At 50.9% G+C, this 20345-nt stretch overlaps 1 protein-coding gene across 4 annotated transcripts in view; it reads left to right on the top strand.

The window, feature by feature from the left end:
- Positions 1–20345, top strand: part of HTT (huntingtin) — a 139679-nt gene that overhangs the window by 101944 nt on the left and 17390 nt on the right. For all 4 annotated transcript variants that reach the window (XM_081812704.1, XM_081812703.1, XM_081812705.1 and 1 more), the window contains exons 41-52: positions 1015–1222; positions 6243–6384; positions 7890–8069; positions 8207–8383; positions 8676–8752; positions 10295–10433; positions 11409–11531; positions 13156–13369; positions 13754–13899; positions 15385–15562; positions 16452–16547; positions 19325–19512. In XM_081812704.1, the coding sequence (XP_081668830.1) occupies positions 1015–1222; positions 6243–6384; positions 7890–8069; positions 8207–8383; positions 8676–8752; positions 10295–10433; positions 11409–11531; positions 13156–13369; positions 13754–13899; positions 15385–15562; positions 16452–16547; positions 19325–19512 (1868 nt within the window). The remainder of the gene's footprint in view (positions 1–1014; positions 1223–6242; positions 6385–7889; positions 8070–8206; positions 8384–8675; positions 8753–10294; positions 10434–11408; positions 11532–13155; positions 13370–13753; positions 13900–15384; positions 15563–16451; positions 16548–19324; positions 19513–20345) is intronic.

Here is a 20345-nt window from a genome sequence, read left to right as displayed (position 1 = left end):
TTGTCTACAGAGTCTGGGTCACTCCACTGACATGGCTGCCTTGGGCCCTTATGTCCATTCTCCTTCTAGTGTGTGACTTGGTGTCTTGCCCACACCTGATGATTGAACTCGTCACCTGGCATAGCTGCTTGATTCTGGCTTTTTCTTGCCAACATGCTCCGCACCATCGTGGGAGATGTTCAAACCCCAGCATCACTATGGACTCCTCCCTGCCCCAGTGAACCGTCTGACTTCTCTGCTCATGGCCCCTCTGGAGGCCATGCGACCTTTCCTAGCAGCCCTCTGGCAGCAGCCCCGGTTGGTGGTCCTTTGCTCTGCCCAGTGCCGTACTGAGCCCTTCACTCAGGTTTTACTCTGTGATCCTGTTGCAGCCCTGTGAGCAGCTACTGCTCTTAATTCCGTTTTGCAATGAGAAAACTAAGACCCCAGGTAATGTATAGCGAGGACCGAGTAAATGGTAGAGTCACAGCTCCGACCATGGCTTGCTGTCCTCTGTTGAGTAAAACCCCATATCCGTAGTCTGTCATTCCCTCTTCTCTGTGCCCGGGCTCCCCATTCCTCCACAGCAGCACCTGCCTCTTCCCTTGGGGCCATTGGCCCCACAGGGAGCCCACACAGTAATGCAGGGCACAGAGGACTGGGCCCAGCTCATGCCCTCTTCCTCCGGACACTTGCTGTGGCCCACGAGGAGGTGTTTGTTGTGGCAGGAGTAGGGCGTGGTGAGGGTCCTGCCCCACCTGCCAGAGCAGACTCGGTCCCCCGGCCCGGCCCTGTGGAGGCCTCGCCGTCCCAGGGGCGCCGAGTGCAGGCCACCTGCTCCTCCGCGGAGCTCCTGGACAGCTTGCTCCCGGCAGTGGGGAGAAGGCCCGGGAGAGTAAGAATGTTAGCATCTGGGCTCTGAACGTGTGGCTCTGGGAAGGAGCTGAGGGTGTGTCTTTTTGTGGAAGATCTTCCTGCGGCCACAACGAGCAGCCCGACGTTTGCCTCTCAGTTGTACTTTTGGTTGGTTTCTAGGAATGTTCCGGAGAATCACGGCGGCTGCCTCGAGACTCTTCGCGGCGGACTATGCCGACGGCACTTTCTATGACCTGGAGAGGCTGAATGCGCGCGTGCGCACCATGCTGCCCACGCACCCAGCGCTCGTGCTGCTCTGGTGCCAGATCCTGCTGCTCGTCAGCCACACCGACTACCGCTGGTGGGCAGAGGTGCAGCAGACCCCCAGGTATGTCCGCCCGGCACCCCAGGCGGCCTGCTCCCGTGCGCTGGGGCGCGGGGCCGCTCAAGGTTTGGCCCTGTTTCCGTGAGGCCTTGTGTGGATTGTGCTGCCGGTGAGCCTTCCTCTCGTGGACGCTGTGCTGCAGGGAAAATGTGCTCAGACCGAAGGCGTTCAGAGTAGCCGCTGCTTTCCAAGTGCGGTTTCTTTGACACGGTTCCTCTTGAGGGTCATTCTTGTCATGCTGTGTCCCTCCTGCTAGGCTCTCGTCCTTAAATTGCTTCCAGAGCCAGACATGTTGCAATGTCTTAACTTCATTATAAGTTAAATGTGGTTCTGGTTATTCTTAGATAATGAAGTAATTACTGAGCAACATTTCAAAACTGCTTGGAAATACCCTATTTTTTGTCATTCACAAAGACTTATTAAGTATCTGGGGGTGACCCCCTTTTTGCAAAAAAGTTTTCAGGGTTAAGCCTTGATTTCTGAGCACTGTCCTGCTCAGACATTTGCACACATGTGGGAATAGAAGCTTTGCCGCCCCTCTGCCGAGCTGAGTCCTCAGTGCAGAGTTTCTGGAAGGCTCAAGGGCCCATGGTGAGGAGAGAAAGCAAGGGCTGCAGGGCAGAGGTCAGCTCCTCTCTGCTCAGTGTGGAAAGGCTGAGCTGTGTGAGGCCTGGGGTCCTAGTTGGGCCACTCCATTGCATTCAGCTGGAAAATCCAGTGTCAGTAGGCACCTTTCAATGTCTGTTCTGCGCTATATGCCATGGGATATGCAAAGAAAAATAATATGCATTTTCTGCCCTCCACATGGTTATATTTAGTCGGGACAGACCGGTGAAAACATTGGAAATGCTTCAAGAACATGACTTGCTGTAAGAGTCGGGAACAGAAAATGATTGTCTGCTTCAGTGCTTCTTTGGTGTACATATAAATCCCCCGGCAAGCTTATTAAAATCAGGTTCTTGTCCAGCAGATCACTGGGGAAGCCTGGGACTCTGCTTTTCTTCCAGGCTCCTGGGTGGTGCCGATGCTCTCGTCCACGAACACACTCCAGGCCAGGCCCTGAGTCCTTGAGGAGTGTGCCTCAGAGCCACCAGGGAGCTTGTTCCAGGGACCAGGACTGTGACCCAACCCACCACCAGACCTGGCAGCTGGGTACCTTAGGAATTAGGATCCTGGGCTCTCGTGTTCTCAGAGTCTCCCTGGGAAACTCCCATGGGCACCCAAGATTGAGTTGTGCTGGGCAAGACTTGGTGGGGTGGGGCCTGAGTTAGCTGCTGATGGTAGCAGGTATGTGTAGGTGGACAGAAGGTGAGAAATTGTCCATTACCCCAGTGGGTGTGTGAGCCAGTGAGTTTCCTCCCCTCCCTCCTCCCTTCTACCTCTCCCACCTCCTCTTCCTCCTCGTCCTCCTTTTGATGGCTGGTGGGTGGTGAGGGCAGAGGGACCTGGAGTGGGTTCAAGAGGAAGTGGGAGGGCGGACCCCAGTCTGATGATGAGGAAGCAGTCAGACACGCCCAAACGGAAGGGCCTTCCACAGATCTGGGGGATAAAACATCCAGAAAGAACACTATTGAGATAATGGAGGGAATTTGAATGTGAGTTCTAGGGGACCTGTTGTTTTGTGGTGATGAGTTCTCAGGGGACCCCTGCTGAACTACTTAGGGGCAAGTGTCTTCACCCGCGAGTACTCTCAGGTGGTACAGGCCAAAAAGTGTGCGTGCGTAGAGTGCATATGTGTGTATGTGCAGAGTGTGTCTTTGTGTGTAGAGCATATGCGTACGTGTGTGCACGTGTGAGTGTGCGTGTGTGTGCACACAAGGTGGCAGCGTATTAGTGGTTGACTCTAGGTGAAGAGGGTTTGTTCATTGAATTAATCTTTCAGCTTTTCTGTTGGTTTGAAAGTTTTCAAAGTAAAAGTTAAGGAAAAAAGATCACGGAAGTAGGGGCATTTTGGACCACGGAGCTCTGGACAATTCACAGGAGGAGGTGTGCTCCAGAGGGGAGGAGATGTGGGAAGTGGGGTCACGAGTTCCTCACCAACACTCGATGTCACGGGAGCTTTCCCTTCTTGCCCTCGTGGTGGATGCAGGGCACTGCTTCTTGTGGTTTTCACTTGCATTTCGCTGATTCACTGATAACATGGTAATATAAAGGTAATCATGTTTTCATGTGCTTATTGGCCATTTGTGTATTTTCTGTTATAAAGTATGTATTCAGTATTCGCCGGTTTTTTGAAATTTGGCTCTTATCTTGTTACTGAGTTGTAAATTTTTTATATATTCTGAATCTAAGTAAATGTTTTCTCTCCCCTCTTTGGTTTGCCATCTTATTTTTTTAATGGTTTCTTTGGAAGAGCAGAATTTTTAAATTTTTATGAAATCAAGCGTGTCATTTTTTCTGTTTCATTCTCTCTCTCTTCAATCCAAGAAACGTTTGCCTACCCCAGGATCATGATTTTCTTCTATGGTTTCTTCTGGAACTTGCGTAGCTTTAGTGTTTACCATTCCGAGTTAATTTTTGTGTATGACAAAGCGTGAGGGTGAAGAGTCATCTCCCCACCCCCCCCCCCCCAAAGGGCGGTTCTTTCGGTGTATTTTGTGAAAAAGACCGTGCTTTCTCTCTTGAGTTCCCTTGGCACTTTTCTCGGAGCACAGCGTGGCTCAGACGTGCGGACCTTGGGGGCTCTGCTCACGCCCCCGATCGGCGTCACCGCCACCACCACGTCATCACCCCGGCTGCCGTGCCCGTTCCCCCGCTCTTCTTTACTTCCAGAATAGTTTTGGCTCCCGTAGGTTCTTTGTATGTCCACGTTTATGTTTTAGAATCAGGTTGCGTCTACAAACGAGCCCGCTGGCCTCTTGACTGAGCTTGCCACTGGTCCGGGATTGAGGGAGCACTGGCGTCCAGCGTCCGGTCTTTCAGTCTTCGAACATAGTCTCTCTCTGGGTATTTTGGTCTCTCATTTGCCACAACAATATCTCATAGTGTGTCGTGTGCAAGCATTATTCGTATCTTACACATTTCATGTTTTGGAATGCTGTTTTAAATGGTACGTGGAAAAGTGTTTTGTTTCCCATGGTGTGCTGCTGGTTTATAGACGTGCATTTGGTTTTGTGTACTGACCTCACATCCTGAGACCCGGCCCAGCTCATGCAGCATCCCCAGGAGGCTTTTGTGGGCTCTGGAGGGTTCTCTGTGAACACATGCCTATCATCCACAGGTCAAGACTTTTCCCTTCTTCCTTCCCCACCCGTATTCCTCTTGTTCTCTTCTCTCCCTCAGGACATTGACCAGGCCCTCCAGACAGGGCTGGCCTCCATTTTTCTTTATTTGTAGAGTCAGTAGATAGATGCAGCTCTGCACGACGGTGACCTCCCCAGCTTGCACAGGCAGGCTCTCGGGCAAGCAGAGAAGCTGTACTCTGGCCGCACGGCCCCAGGAAGCACCCGCGGCTGCCACAGCAGGGTCTGCTCCTGTCTGCTGCTTGTTTGGGGAGCTCTGTTTTCATTGATTGTTTCCAGTCTGTCTGGCCTTCCGGTGGCCTCTTTCGGTCTTGCACGTGCCATGGCACTGGGGCTGTGGTGTGGCCACGCGTCAGTTCTGAGGCCTGGATTTGGGGCGTTTGTTCACCATCAGTATCTAGCCGCATCTGTCCTGAGGTCTCCGGGGCCTGCCCCCTACAAGCTGGGGCTCAGTTTGGATTGACGTGGGTTGACATTCAAATCCTGCCGCTGGATTTGGATTGCAAGTTCTGCCCCCTCTCCTGCAGAGGCTCCCTTGTAGCGCGTACCATTGTGAAATGTGGGGCTGGCCGGAGGGCTGAGGAGAGGAGGTGTTTCTGTTGGTTGGTTTTTCATTGACCTATGACTTACACTACAGGGAAACACACTCTTTTGTACCAAATATTGTCAGGTGAACAATGCCACAGTCACAATTCAGGAGGGTTCCATGACTTCGGAAGGTCCCCTGTGTCCTCTGTGGCCACCCCCTCCCCCAGCCACCGGTCCATGCTCCGTCCCTGTGTTCAGCCCGTTGCAAAATACGCCCTATGGATGAGTCATACGGGTCTGTAGCCTTTTGAGTCTGGCTTCGTCAGTTAGCGCAGGATATTTAAAGCTCATTTATGGCCTTGCACGGATCAGTGGTTTGTTCTTCGGACTGGCGAGTAGTATTCTGTCATACGGATAACAACGCGGGTGCGTCCACTCACCAGGTGAGAAAAGGGACATTGCAGTTGGAACATTTTTTTTAATCTGTAGACTATTTTATACCAGTTGCTCTTGTAAATCCCAAGGTGTTGTAGGAAAAGTTGAGACATTTCAGAATATTCTTGTCTTCTTGTGACCTCTGTCCCCAGTAAGCCTTAGCAGAGATGCACAGGCTCTTTGTTTCCGAGGGACGGGTATTGTCCTCAGACTCTTCCGTCAGCGGCTGTTCACAGGTGTGGCGACACCTGTCAGAGGACTTAGGACCGCTTCGAGGGTCCCCGAGGGTGTAACCCGTCGACTGAGAAGTGAAGTAACCTTCACGAGCGGGGAATGAGTTTTGCGGCCGTACTTTCAGACAGGGCTTGCGTGGCGGCACGTACCAGTGGGCAGGTGAGGGTGGCAACATTTCCCCAGTAATGGTGCAGTGAAATCCGACTGCGTACAAGCTTTCTCCCGGCGGTGGGCAGCGTTCTGCAGACCCACACTGGGAATCCTGAACGCAGTTGCTGTGTTTTCCAGCGCAGTTGGTGAGAGCCCGGTGCCTGAGTGCCGATCAAAGGTGCGGCTTCATGGCAGGTTCTGCCTTAAGTCAAGCATTTGACTGTTTGCCGGTGAGATCTCTGTGTTCTTTTGATGTCCATACGTGCTTTGCCCCAGCTCAGAAGTAGGTCGCTGAGAGTGTGCATCACATCCTATCGCCGCAGTGCAGTCCGTCTGCTCTAGCCCTGGAACTGAGCTTCTGGTCGTCTTCAGCTTTGAAGATAAGCTCGCTCTTGTCCTGGAAACGTTGTCAGTGCGTCTCTTGCTCCCTCCAGGAGACGCAGTCTGTCCAGTACGAAGTCACTCAGCCCCCAGATGCCTGGAGAGGAGGAGGACCCTGATGCAGCCTGCAAGCTTGGGGTGTGCAATAGAGAAATAGTGCGAAGGGGAGCGCTCATTCTCTTCTGCGATTATGTCGTAAGTCCTGGCGGGGCGGGGGCCAGAGGGCACCGGTGTGCGTGATGCTGTGCAGAGCGACCTCCCGCCGCCATCGGCACAGGGCTGTAGTGAGCGTTGCGTCCTGCTCCGGCCGGTCACGGACGTGGAGGTCTGTCTGCAGAGGGTTTCACTCAAATGTCGCCTCTTGGGCGAGTGTGACTTGGAGTGGAGTTCTGATTTAAACGCTGTTTACCATCTGTGCAGAGGGTGTTGGTGTCCACTGTTGCATTTTAAATGACTTCTTGTTGGAATGCCATCTTTAAAAAAATTACTTTTGTAGAGTTTTTGACCATAAAACTAGCATCCCACGTTTAACATAGAAAATTGACAAAAACCAATAAACAGAAGAAAATACAGTCTCCTTGTAATTGCATTACTCAGAAAACCTGTTGTGGCATTTTGGCTGCGATTTGGTGCTTTTTCTCTACCCATAACAGCACACGTGTTTCTTTGGCACAGACATGGCACCATATTCATACTATTTTCACACAGCAAAGTGTGTGATGTTCTCAGTTGGGAAAGGAAGGGGAATCCTTCAAGCAACTGGTTGTTATCATACAGATTTTATGTTGCTATTTTTTATTGATACTCATTTTTTGATTTCCATTCTTTATGTTGAAATAGTTTTTCTATCTTGTTCTACTTCTGAGAAATGATTTAGTATAATTGTATAATGCTGTCTTTCACAGAAATGTAAGAAAAATATTAATTTTATAAGTTAGTACTATCAAATTATTCCACATGGAAAATATTACTCATTAACCAGATGTCAAAGAATTGATTTCATTTTACAATTTCTGCCTAGAAGGATTTGAGTTAAGATGAAAAGGCAACACACATATTCAAAGATGGATATTTCTTTCCTTATAAATCTTAAAATTTCTCTCTTTAATATCCATTTGATCAGTGGAATCTATTCATATTTTGGATTCAGGAATTCTGTCAAAACTGTGGCAGTTACAGGGAGCCCATTTTCTCCACTGACCTGTCACAGGACTGGGGAAGGAGAACTGGGGAGCACTCTCGTTAGGCCAGACCAAAGCCTAGACAGAGCAGGGTCTGCTGTGTGTCATCTGCTCTCGCTTCACGGCAGGGGGGTCCCATCACCTGAGGGCAGGGCGGTGCTGCCCCTGCCATTCCGCTGCCCTGGGGTCACTGGTCCTTGGCAGGCACCCTGGGCCTTGCTCTGCTCCTCCTCTGGCCCTTGGCCAGGGTCCCTGGGAGCTGGGCTGGAGCATCACATTTCCCTGGCGGGCGGGGTCTGTCCTCCAGCAGCTTTGGCTACAGTGTAGGGTTGAAGGTGACGGATCCTGTGAAGTGAGTTCTGACCCTGATGATTATTGGTGGTCAAACACTAGATAGTTTCAGTTAGGATTATAATTTGGAATTTGTCTTCCCCTTCCTACTTCTGGCCTTTTCTATGGCATCCATGTCTGTTCTGTCCTTGTCGACTTGAGAATGAGTCTGTCACTCTTTCTCCTCAGTGTCAGAACCTACACGATTCAGAGCACCTAACATGGCTCATTGTGAATCACATCCAGGACCTGATCAATCTATCCCACGAGCCCCCCGTGCAGGATTTTATCAGTGCTGTTCATCGGAACTCCGCTGCCAGTGGCCTCTTCATCCAGGCGATTCAGTCTCGTTGTGAAAACCTTTCAACCGTAAGTCTCCCTGGTGCCAACTGTGGCCAGTCAGGGTTTTTTTTCCACCTTAAAAATGTACTATCGGAATTGGTAAACTGCTAACTTCCAGTTGGCCAAACTTGTGCTCTAGTTGCTTTCCTTCTGCCCATCGCCAGCCTACCACCCTGAAGAAGACGCTTCAGTGCTTAGAAGGGATCCACCTCAGCCAGTCGGGCGCTGTGTTAATACTGTATGTGGACAAGCTTTTGTGCACTCCGTTCCGTGTGCTGGCTCGCATGGTCGACACTCTAGCCTGTCGCCGGGTGGAAATGCTTCTGGCTGCAAATTTACAGGTACTAGAAAAATACTGACGCTAATTTTTACTGAGAACTTAGCAGGGCAGGCGAAACAGTTGCCTGGTTTTTTCCTCCACAGGCATATTCTTCACACGCCACTGCGAGAAACATGTATAAGATGTATGAGTTGGTCATTCCTTGTGTGCCTGATATGAGCGCTTCCTGTACGTTCCTCTCTGCCTTTGCTACAATAAAGTGTACATGTCACTCTTTCCCTCCTAAACGAGCGCAAGGTGGTTTTGATTCGTTCCATGTTACACACTTGCTGATGTGCTGTTGTCTACTTCAGAGCAGCACGGCCCAGCTGCCAGTGGAGGAGCTCAGCAGGATCCAGGAATACCTTCAGAGCAGCGGCCTGGCTCACAGGTAATGCTACGACCAGGCATTCCTTGCTTTTGGATAGACTTAGATTTGTACGGGAACGAGCTCGGGATGAGAGATTGGTGTGCTTTGTAGATGAGCTCACTGTGGAAAGGCCCTAATAGAAAGCCTTCCTAAATTAAACAAAATGTGCTCTCACTTGATAAAAAGTGAGGTGAAGTGACAGCACCACCTGTACTGTGGTAATAGGGACCTGCCTGCATCCTGTTGGCTGGTCGAGGCCCGACGTGTCCAGATTGCCCGTCCGCCCACCTGTGACGCAGGAGAATGCGAGTCATCAGCGTGATCTTAGCCAAATCAGAGCATGTACCTAGCTGCTGCGTAAGAGTGAGCAAATCGGAAAGGCGTTACCTAGTTCTTGGCATGCAAAAATTATAGCTGCATCTTGTTAAAATGTGATTTCTTCCTAGTATTTGTCACCTTGTTCTGCTGCATAACCTTTTAGAAGCCTTTATCAGAAATCATGACGTCTGTTGTTTCCACAAGTAAATACATTTTACCTTTAAATTTCACCTTTTTCCCTCCACATGGGGGAAGATGTGTGTGTGCGCGCGCTCGCGTCTGTGTGTGCGTGTGTGCACGAGCTCGCATCTGTGTGCGTGTGTGCGTGCACTCGTATCTGTGTTTGTGCGTGTGCTCACGTCTGTGTGTGTGCGTGTGTGCGCGAGCTCGCATCTGTGTGTGTGTTGTGTGTGCGAGCTCGCGTCTATGCACGCTCGCATCTGTGTGCGTGTGTGCGTGCACTCGTATCTGTTTGTGCGTGTGCTCACGTCTGTGTGTGGTGTGCGCGCTCGCGTCTGTGTGTGCGTGTGTGCGTGCGCTCGCATCTGTGTGTGTGTGTGTTGTGTGCGAGCTCGCGTCTGTGTGTGCGTGCGCTCGCGTCTGTGTGTGTGTACGCGCGCGTGCACATGAGAAAGAGAACAGAGTAGAATCACCGCACTGTAGCTTGTTGCTGGCGTCCTCATTTGGGAAGGCGCCTAACCCAGTAGGCAGCACATGGTTTGCATGATTTTTCAGTTTGCTGGGCCCAGTTATGTTGTGATTTGCATTATGAAGTTGTTGCTCTCATAGCAGATGGTAGAAGGTCAAACTATTATTGACTCTAGACTTAGTATTCAGAGCAGATGAAGAAGGTTATAAATACTTTGTGCCAGATGAGGTGCTTCTTTATGAAGTGAATAAATTGGTATAAATTGTATCGTGTTGGGAGAATCAATGGGAGATTTTGTGAACTTAGATCTTAGAATAGATGATGTATTTTGCGTTTGTAAAGAATGCTTTTATTAGCTGTTAAACCATGTATTGCCTGTTATAATGTTCGAGTATGAATGAAATGTCTGCAAAACATTTGTGGGGCGTGAACTGTGGTTATCAAAAATGAGCTAGAGCCTGAAATTGCATCACGCCTTGTCCAAGTGTTATTGAGACAGCTCTGAAGAGAAAGTGTCTAACACTCACTTTAAGAGGCCACTGTCACTTCTTAACCTGGGAGACTGTGCTCTAACCCCACGTGTGGTCGGATTCCAGACACCAGAGGCTCTACTCCCTGCTGGACAGGCTTCGTCTCGCCACTGCACCCGGCTCACGTGGCCCTTCTCCTCCGGTCACGTCCCACCCGCTGGACGGGGATGGGCCCCTGGCACTGGAGACCGTGATTCCAGACAAAGTACGTGTCCAGCACGTATGCATGGGGCACGTGGGGCCCACTCTTTTACATCTTTGGCAAATCTGGAGTGTGCGGTGGGGCAGCTCAGGCAACAGGACGTCCTGGCACCTGGCGTGGCCCCCAGGGGCTCCCAGCCTGCCGTTCCTCGCCAGCAGTGGGCCACTGACAGGACGCCTGAGGCCCAGTCCAGGTCATGAGCAGGAGGTGTGGCGTGAGAAAGGGAATGCTGACTTGGGACACTTGTGGCATCGGGGAGAGGGGACAGTAAAGAGAGCAGTGGCCGTAGCCTGCATAGGCGGTCGTGCTCGCCTACTTGGCCCGTCTGCCTCTCAAACCCGCTGACCTGTGTTGACCGCACCATCCCAAGGATCCTGGTACATGGTCACGACCCTTGCTACTCACACCTCAGAGCTGGGGACTGTTGGGGCCTTGGCAGATCCTTGGTACTCTGCTTTCCTGGAGGGAGGTCAGTGTAGACATGAGCTTGGATTTTGAAAACCCATCACCTTGGCACAGAATGGCAGAGCTCAGGCCTCTGCTGCACCGGCCTTGGAGAGAGAGGAGCGCTGCAGACACCCCAATAGAAGATGTTGGGAGCAGTGCCAGGCGAGGGGCGGACAGAGGGTGAGGGCACAGAGCAGAGGGCTGGAGAGCTGAATTAGGACACTTGGGTGCCCACCAGGGGAGGGGGGAGAAGCAGAGCCTGTCCCGGCGGGAACGGCAAGTCGAAGACACAGCCTTTGTAGCAGTTCCTACAGAAGAGGCCTGTGGTTTGGTGAGCAGCCACATGGCCAGCTAGAATCCAGTTTCTTGGAAGCTGCATTCATAGTCCCCGGGAGACCACTTGTCCTTCAGTCTGGGGCCACAGGATGTGAGGGGCAGTGGGCAAAGAAACAACACACGTTCAGTAGAGTTGAAGCCCCTTAAAAGCCATGCCCAATTTCATTGGGTTCTCCATCTTTTTCTTCTTCCCAGGACTGGTACCTACGTCTAGTCAAATCCCAGTGCTGGACTAGGTCAGATTCTGCGCTGCTGGAAGGGGCAGAACTGGTGAATCGGATTCCTCCCAGTGACATGAGTACATTCATGATGAACTCGGTACGGCGGAGAGCAGCGGGATGCTAGCAGGATGCCTGATCTGTTTTATCATCATGTGATCAACTTAGGACACGGGCCACTCACTTTTCTGCCTTAATGGCAGAACCTATAATCCAGACAGGATGGAGCATGGGAGACTGTAGTCTAGATGGGGCAGGACGTGGGAAAACTGTAATCCAGATGGGACGGGATGTTATTTCAGTTATATTAGAATCCAAAAGGAGGTAAATTGTGTCTAATTCAACTTTCCATGCATTTGAAGAGAAGAGGTTCTCTTAGATTGCAGTCTGTTCTCACTGCGTGTCCTCATGGCCATGAGGAAAGGTATTAAAATGGTGTCATGGTAGATGATTTAATGGACCCTCATGGTATTCTGGAAATTGATCTTTAGTGAGACCCCTCCCCTTGTTTTATGTGGTGAGGTCCTCCTGCCCGCATTACTTATAGTGAGGTCCCCATACCCCTGCTTCATACAGTGAGGTCCGCTCCCTGTTACATGTGTTGTACGTAATAGTCCATGATGTGGGTTAGGCCTTCTCCTCCTCGCCCCCAACTAGATGTTGGGGTCCCCGTCCCCACCCTTGATGTTGTGCAGGCATGCATGCTGGGAGGCTCCTGGGCAGGTCCTGTGGGGACTGGACCCTCTGGTCGTACCAGCCTTAGCAGCCTTAGCAGGTTCCTTCCCAGATATCCTGGGACCAGCAGCTGACTAAAGCTCCAGGTGTTTTAATGCTGCCTTGATATGTACCACATGGGAATGAGGAGCAGCAGGGCCTTGGCAGGGGGTGTGGGCAGCAAAGGATGGGCCAGGTGTGGATGAAGGGACTTGGGGCTGAGGCCACACAGCAGTATGCTCCCAAGTACTGATTCTTCATCAGTTTGACAGTGGGAGCTACATTGAGAAAACAGAATAGGCTCAAAATCAGCTTGTTGAAATAATTTTAAGCTCCATTCAGTGAAAGCTGATTTGCTGAATGATAAATTTGCTTGATGATCTATTTATCGAATTTTCCAAATTCAGTAATTGGACTTTTAATAGCTTTAAAGGTTCTGGCTGTAGCAGAAAGGTTCAGTTTTGGTTACTGATGATGACATATACTTTTCTGAATGTTACCTAAATTCAGATAAATATTCTACCTGAAAATTGGCCCAAAAAAATCCTTAAATGGTTTTTAAAAGTTGGTAAAACCCAGTACCTACTGATACACTGTCATGGGAATGCTGCTTTTCACCCACAGTTGTGGCCACTTTGATTTATTTCAGCTGCCTTTGAACATAACTTTCTCAAACTTTGTGAATTTTGGTGTTTCACTGGATTTCTTGGGTGCCATATATTTTTATCAATTAAAAATTACGTATGTTCAATTTTTTATTTCAAACAAATCTGAATGCATAAAAAATTTAAAATCTTTAATACTAAAGTACCCCAAAGAGACCAGAAATACACTTCACGGAGCATATGGTATTTATTTTGGGAAGTAGAATATTCTTTAAAATATATTGTTAATAGTTTACTCATCTGTGCTTTCTCAGAAATGTTTGCATTATCCTTTTTTCTGTTGTGTTTTTCTTGCCTGGTTGAAAAGCGTGTAATTGTTGTTCAACCTTTAACGTCCTGATTCAGGAATTCAACTTAAGCCTGTTGGCCCCATGCCTGGGCCTGGGCATGCGCGAAATCTCCGGAGGCCAGAGGAGTCCCCTTTTTGAAGCAGCTCGCCTGGCCACTCTGGACCGTGTGAGCTGCCTGGTTCAGCAGCTCCCTGCCACCCACCACGTTTTCCAGCCGTTCTTGCCTGTGGAGCCCACTGCCTACTGGAACAAGTTGAATGATCTATTTGGTAGTTAAAATTAAAACTTCTTTTATTTTTTAAAAATGCTGCAGAGCCAATATCATGCTTTGGACTGAGTAAAGATACAGTAAATGCTGTTGACCTAATAAACTGAAAGCATGTGCAGAGGTGACCGAGAGATGGTGCCAGGGACCCTAGCTCTGGATGTCTTTGGCATGTTTGCCCCTTTGCTGTTCCTCGGCCTCGCCCTGGAGGAACACTAGGGTAGACCTCAGAGGAAGGCATGTCCCGAGTCATGTGCACAGTTGGGTGTGTGTGCAAATGTGCTTCTGAGCTGAAGGTACCTTTAGATTCTCAGAGAATGGGCTGACTGCCTTTCATAGGCCACGAACCCAGGGTAGAGTTGCATTCACCCACAGTCTTGTGTTTCAGGGGATGCTGTGTTGTATCGGTCCTTGACCACTCTGGCCCGGGCCCTGGCCCAGTACCTGCTTGTGTTCTCCAAGCTGCCCAGCCATTTGCACCTCCCTCCTGAGAAGGAGAGGGACACTGTGAAATTTGTGGTCATGACTCTCGAGGTAAGAGGCAGCTTGGGAAGCCAGTGTTTCTGTGCGGAGGGACTATCACTGGAGAAATAGGAAACCCAGGAGCTGTGCAGTTGGGCCTCCTCCTGTCCTCACCAGGACAATAACTATGGGTGGTCAAGCACCACATCCATCCCCTACTTTCCTGAGCACATTCACACCCCTGACTGTGCGGGTCCTCACAGGTGCCTTGTGACATTGGCCACATAGCACTTCCTGTCCCTACTTTCCAGCTGGCCTAGGACCTGGGCTCCCACCACGGTGTCTCCCCTGCGCGCATCTGGGCTGAGGGCACGGGTCTTAGAGGAGGGTCTGGCAGGGAGGAGGCGGGGCAGGGGAGAAGCAAGGATGATTGGAGAGATGAGCAGAAACCTTTGAGGGATCTCTCAAACAGTGGAGGGAGTCCTGTGCTTATGTGTGGATCTCTTCCCTTGACTCTTAAGATGCCTTTGATTTCAGGACAGACATCCATTAAATATGTTTTCTCTAAGGAAAAGGAAGCACTGCGAATGTAGAGTATATCCTAATTTTAGATAATTAAAGAAAATAATCTGCGAAAATTATTAGGCTTTAAATAGAGTAAAAACCTGGATGTTTCAGCCATGGGAAATTAAACACTCTGTGTTGACACTTATAATCACCCCCAACATGTGTACACATTGTGGGTGCATCGCTTTTCCATACAACTTCTGGCAAATAGTCTAGCCTACATCCTTGCAGCCAGAGCCCGAGCTGTGTTTGTCAGCCTGAGCAGGACATGGCTGACTCAGCATCAGCTCCACCTGCCAGCAGGAAGAGAGGTAGGTGTCAGGAGGGCACGCGACGAACAGGCGCCTGCTGGAGCCGGCCCAAGTCAGATGGCTGCTGACACCTGTCCTGCAGGTCTTCGTGCAGTGTGCAGGCTGGCAGGCTCACAGACGGTTCCCGTACGGAGTCCCGTGCCTGCTTTGTGCGGGGCGGGATGGGCTCTGTTATTCCCATTTCACAGACGAGGAAGGCAGGGCTTGGAGACATTTGTCTGGCTTGTCCGGGTTTCACCCACTAAGAAGTAGCCCATTGACATCTGAACCCAAGCCTGGCCGTCTCCAGGCCCCATGCTCTCAGATTCAGTCTCTGACTATGACCGAGGCAGGTTCTGCCTGCACCCTGGGAGGCCCGAGGAGGAGCCTGACCTGGAGGCCGTGTGGCCAGGGAAGGATTTCTAGAGGAGCCCACGGTGCTGCAGGAAGGAGAAGCAGTGAGATCAGGGTGGCCGTTCTGGCAGAGAAGTGAGCCCAGGCACTCTTGGGAGTGGGTGGTCAGGCTGGAATGTAAGGGAGTGGGTGACAGGGTCCCATCCCTCGAATCATAGTCTGGACCTGCCGGCTTCTCGCTCTTGGGACAGTTCCCAGAGAGCTGGGGGTGGTTTGCTTCCCCGGCAGCTCAGAGACAGGAAGGAAGCGGGCCTAAGCCTCCTGTCACATCGACCCTCCCCTCTAGGCCCTGGCGTGGCATTTGATCCATGAGCAGATCCCACTGAGTCTGGACCTACAGGCCGGCCTGGACTGCTGTTGCCTGGCCCTGCAGCTGCCCAGCCTCTGGAGCGTGCTATCCTCCCCAGAGATGGTCACCCATGCCTGCTCTCTCATTCACTGTGTCCGCTTCGTCCTGGAAGCCGGTGAGTCTGTGACCACGACACATTTCTGTCCTCTATCACTGGGACCGGCAGTCAACTCTGTTTACCAGGTGCCGAGCGAGGAACCGGGGGTGACTCGGTGGATAAAATATGGGCCTTGTGTTCATCTCCAGTGTCTTGGATTCGGCACTAGAATTGGATTTGAATTTGCTTTTGTAGTCATTTTGTTTAGATTTTGGAGTTCCAGCTTTCATAAAAAATACTCCTAATTTTATGTCCCTTTGATCTCTGGTCCTACTTGACTGTTTCATGCTTTTAGTCCCAAATGACCATAAGATTTAATAAGATTACATTAAAAAGATTGTTTTCTGTTATAGTCAAAATGCTTGTTTCTATAATGCATTGTAATATTAATATATTATAAAATAAAAGTGACTTATTCTTTTCAAGGGACAGTGTCCTTAACAAGGGTCATTAGCCAAAATTTCTCAAAAATTGGACATTATAGTTTACATGTTAGAGGGTGTTTTGAAGTTTGATTGTTTAAATTGTTTTCATCTGTGCATTTGTAGTCAGCTTGAAAACGAAGATCTAGGGAGTAATTTTTCAAAGCGAGACTTCTTGGGGATTGCAGTGATGCTTTTAGCAGTAATGAATCACGAGCTGTCTGATAAAAACCTTCAGGGCAAGACGTGGCAAACAGTAGGCAGTGGACAGACGTGGAAATATCAGCAAAAAACTCAAGTACCGTGCATTTCAGACTAGCCCAGAGACTGATGCCTAAGTCTGGTACTGTCTAAAACTGACTATAGGAAATCCTCACCTCATTTGACTTAGTCTTTCACCTTGAAATGTTTGCATAAATGTGAAAATTTGAATAAAAAGGAATAGTAAAAGTGTTTGGAAATTGTTTGTCTGTTGTGATTTTTAGTTGTGGTGCAGCCTGGGGATCAGCTTCTTAGTCCAGAAAGAAGGATGAACACCACAAAGGCTTCCAGAGAGGATGAAGTAGATTCAAACACACAAAGTAAGTCTCAAGATCCGTTCTTTTTTTTTTTTTTTTAAGATTTTATTTATTTATTTGAGAGAGAGCGAGAGAGCACATAAGCGGGCAGGAGGAGTGGAAGAGGGAGAAGCAGGCTCTCTGCTGAGCAGGGAGCCCGATGTGAGGCTCGATTCCAGAACCCTGAGATCGTGACCTGAGCTGAAGGCAGACGCCCCAAGATCCGTTCTTTCTTACCCGGTTTTTCTGAGGGCTTGAAATTCATTCATAAAAGAGACTTTTAAAAGGGTCAGTGTGGACACTTGAAAGCTTACTTAATTTAGCTACATTCTGTTGCTTATCTCCAGATTTGAGAGCAATTTGAGTACGTCACCTCACGTGTGCTGTCTCTCCTGCGAGCACGCTGGGTCTCTTCATCTGGCTTTCTTTGGCCCACCAAACTCGGCTGGGGCGTCACACTCCCGGGAGCCCTCCCGACGCCCCTCTTGTCACAGCTGCTCCTCCACCCTAGTGCTTCCTGCTCTAGGCCTCTCACCTAGACTCAGCCCCCTGAGCTCCCGGGGCAGGACTGCGCTCGCACTCTGTGTGCTTGCTGTCGTAAGTGCTCATGGACGAACGTTTATCCAGTGATGAGCGACTGCGTTGAAAATACTGAGGGACTTGAAGTTAGCATACATACCCACATGAATGTTAGGTAACCTGAGTCATCTGTTTTGGTGGATTTTTAAATGGAAGTTACTACTCTTCCTGCAGAAAAAACATCCACACCCCATCCACTTAAGCCTTGTTTAGACTTAGACATGCACCATGGCTGTGCATGTTCTCTCCTGATTCAGGTCTTTCGCTGGCAGTGTGGAGAGGCAGGTCGGGGAAAAAGCTCTTGGCTGAGTGATTGCTTGTCCCTGGGGGCCTCCAGGCGTCTTCACCCAGAGGGTGTGGCTGGAGTACCCGCCTGCAGCCCGTCCACAGAGAGGGGAAGCACATGCCCCCTGGCGGTTCTTGGCTGCCTCTTTCATGGAACGCTCTACCTCGGAATCCCGAGTCTTAGCCGTGCTCTGGTGGCTTAGGAAACGTGCCTCTTTCTGAGCAAGTACATACGTGCTTTGTCCTTTTGCCGGCATGTGTACCAGCCAGCCAGGTGAGGATGGCCTTTTCCTGTCATCCGTAGTCAGCATGGTGATTTTTCTTCCAGTCGCCTGTTTAAGGTCCTGTAATGGTATAACCCTGTCCAGGAACAGCGTATTGCACAACACAGCCAAGCTCCTCTCCAGGTGCTTTCCTCGAGGCTCCCTGGTTCTGTCAGCCCTTAGTTTGTGGTTTCATGACTTCTCGTTGTTATGTGAGGGCTATGCAAACACTTACCCCCATGCTTGGCCACGTTCTAGCCGGGGCCTCTGCAGTGGAGATATGGGTGGCGCTGACCTCGGGTTGGTATGAGGATTACATAAATCAGAGCACCCAGAGCAAGTGCCAGTCTTGTTATAAGTGCTCAGTAAACATTCCCGTAGTTTGATTCATAATACGAATTTCCATTCTTCTGAAAATAATCCTGGCATTTCAAGGGGTCGCGTCAGAGCAGACAGGCCCACAGGCTGGAGCGTATGTAGTTTATGTTGATTGTACTTACTCCTCGTGGCCCAGTATAGGCCAGTTAATTTCTTCCTGGCCAGAGGAAGAAGATTGCTCTTTTTATCACCTGGATAGGATAATACCCCTTACAGATTGCCCATTAAGGGCGCCTGGCTGGCTCAGTCAGTACAGCATGTGACTTTTAGAGTCTTGGGGTCAGAAGTTTGAGCCCTGGGCACAAAGTTTACTTAAAAGGACAGTATTTTTTTTTTTTAAGATTTTATTTATTTATTTGAGAGAGAGAATGAGAGAGAGAGAGCATGAGAGGGGGGAGGGTCAGAGGGAGAAGCAGACTCCCTGCCGAGCAGGGAGCCCGATGTGGGACTCGATCCTGGGACTGATCATGACCTGAGCCGAAGGCAGTCGCTTAACCAACTGAGCCACCCAGGCGCCCAGAAGGACAGTATTATTAAAGGCAGCTTCGTTTCTCTCAGCTTGGGGCTTGACTCCGTAAGCCTAGTAAGAATCCACTGTCCATATGATGAAGGTGCTTAGCCTGTCAGATCTCATGAACCATGGGGTATATTCATGCACGACCCAGAACATTTGTCAGCTCAACAGATGATGCTCTGGCACATGCTGCGTGGCAGACTCAGCGTGAATGCAGAGCAGTCCTGCCCGTGACGCGCTGCGGCTCTTACCTAAGGCTGCGTGTGGGGTTGTCCTCAGCATCCTGCTTCAGGAGTTCTAGGGGAGACTTGGCACCCCGTCAGAATCCCACCAGCAGCCCAGGAGAACCCCTGATCTCAGGAAACAGTGAGCCAGAGATGGACAACCTGGTGCTCTGCACGTCGGCATAGAGAGCAGCACAAGGTCCTGGGAGGACCAGGGCAAGCTGGAGCACGATTGCTCCCGGGTGTTCACCAGCGTGTGCTGGCCACATAGTGCAGGGTGGGCAGGAGGGCTGGGACCTGGAGCGGGAGACAGGTTCAAGACCACGGTCCTGGCCAGCATGGAGAAGAGTGCCGGTTTCGATAGGTTGGAAGGTGATAAAATCTGCAGGCCCTCAGTACTGCCTGGGCGTCTGGGGGGCTCTGCGTTTGTGGCTTGAGCGACTGGTTGCAGGCGTTTGCCTTCTGCCGTGGCGGGGGTGGGAAGATCGGGAGCAGGGGTGGCGGGTTTGCGATGTGTTTCGATAGAACAGCCCTCTGAGCCCTGGTGTTTGTTTTTAGACCCGGCATATATCACCGCAGCCTGTGGGATGGTGGCAGAAATGGTGGAGTCTTTGCCGTCAGTGTTGGCCTTGGGGCATAAAAGGAATAGCAACACCCCAGCGTTTCTCACGTCGGTGCTCAGGAACATCATCGTCAGCCTGGCTCGCTTACCCCTCGTCAACAGCTACACGCGCGTCCCCCCACTGGTGAGTCTGGTCATTCCTTGGCAGAAAACCCGAAATGAATGAGATGTGCAGGCCAGCCCCTAGCTGGGGGCTCCCGAGGGTGAGAGCGGGAGCTGGCTGCTCAGGTGCCTCCCCTTGGCGGCCAGAGCCTCGCGTGCTGTGTGGTCCTGGCACCTGTCTGGTCTCCTCGGGCGTGACAGCGGTCATGGTAGAAGTGCTGGCTTTTCCCACACGGGGTGAGGCACTATGTCTAGAAGTAAGATTTCGTCTCCCACTGGTCGGTGCTCGACGTTGGATGTGATCAGAGAGTAAGTCAGCTCCCTTTCAGCGGTAGACTGGAAGTGGTGCCCCTGGGGTACGTAAAAGCAGGCACCGTCTGATACTGCTCAGCTCTCTGGGCGTGACCACTTTTGAAACTCCGGATTCCAGACTGTCCTCAGAATCAATTTCAAGCCAGCATTCGTCAGGATTCTTGTCTCAGGTAACAGGAAGGGCTTAGTGTGAGCGGGTTGAGGGTCGAAGGTGGCCGGACGGCCCCTCCCTGGGGAAGCTGCTGAGACAAGAAGTAGGGGCTCGGGGTGAACACAGCACAGCCAGAGGTCAAGGTGAGCCGGGACCTTGCTTCTGCCTGGAAAGGACCTGTGCCTGCCAGTGGGCACAGCTTCAGTGCCTGTGTGTGAGAGGGAGACGCTGGGCAGGCTGCCCCCTGGGGGCAGCGGGGGCCCACCCGGAGGGCTCACGCCGAGCAGCGGCTGCAGCCTGGTGTGCCAGGGAGGCGCGTCTGCGGCCCCGTGCCCGCTGGGAAGAGAGCAGGAAGAGCCCGCTGGAGAAGCACGGTGGGCACCGTGCGGGGT

The sequence above is a fragment of the Leptonychotes weddellii genome, chromosome 2 (genome assembly GCF_054177405.1).
Source record: "Leptonychotes weddellii isolate Sample4059 chromosome 2, ASM5417740v2, whole genome shotgun sequence".
Taxonomy (NCBI): domain Eukaryota; kingdom Metazoa; phylum Chordata; class Mammalia; order Carnivora; family Phocidae; genus Leptonychotes; species Leptonychotes weddellii.
The sequence above is the reverse complement of the archived record's forward strand: the minus strand, read 5'-3'. Positions and strand labels throughout refer to the sequence as shown.